General features: G+C 55.6%; 1 protein-coding gene across 1 annotated transcript in view; it reads right to left on the reverse strand.

The window, feature by feature from the left end:
* Positions 1-105: 105 nt before the first annotated feature.
* CAND2 (cullin-associated and neddylation-dissociated 2 (putative)) overlaps positions 106-514 on the reverse strand; it is a 12019-nt gene continuing 11610 nt past the window's right edge. The window contains 1 exon segment of the mRNA XM_009876130.1: positions 106-474. Coding sequence (XP_009874432.1) covers positions 106-474 — 369 coding nt within the window.

Genomic DNA, 514 nt, shown 5'->3' on the forward strand with positions numbered 1-514 from the left:
CCTGTGCCTCGCGAGCGGCTGTTGGGGCAGAGGTGACATTTGTCATCAGCGTTTCCAGTCAGGCGCTGTGTCGCAAGGGCAGGAGGGCGGTGCAGCAAACGGATCTTAACTCAGGTCCATCGACTCTGAGGTGGGCAGGGAAGCAGAGTCTTTCTGAATGCTCTCAAAAAGCGACGCCATCTCAGGATTGGATCTGATCTGAGATGAAAACTCGGCCATCGCTGGACTTTTCTCCACTTCAGGGATGGTCAGGAGAGCAGCTACTGCTATCATGGCAGATCGCTTCAGCTCATCCTGCTTCTCAAACTCCTGTTTCACAGAACCAGCTTTCACCTACAGATCCAAAGCACCGTTTTTAGTTGGCGTTTCGAAAAGATGACACAGGCACAGAGAGTCAGGTGCGCCAGCAGAGACGGAGCCCAGCAGATGATTTTGTAGCCAGGAGTGTGGGCAGCAGGCCGAGAGCTGAGGTGGCTTTGGGGCAGGACCCAGCCCTGTGCGTCACGCTCCCAGC

This window comes from Apaloderma vittatum, unplaced genomic scaffold (genome assembly GCF_000703405.1).
Source record: "Apaloderma vittatum isolate BGI_N311 unplaced genomic scaffold, ASM70340v1 scaffold33019, whole genome shotgun sequence".
In the NCBI taxonomy this organism is placed as follows: Eukaryota; Metazoa; Chordata; class Aves; order Trogoniformes; family Trogonidae; genus Apaloderma; species Apaloderma vittatum.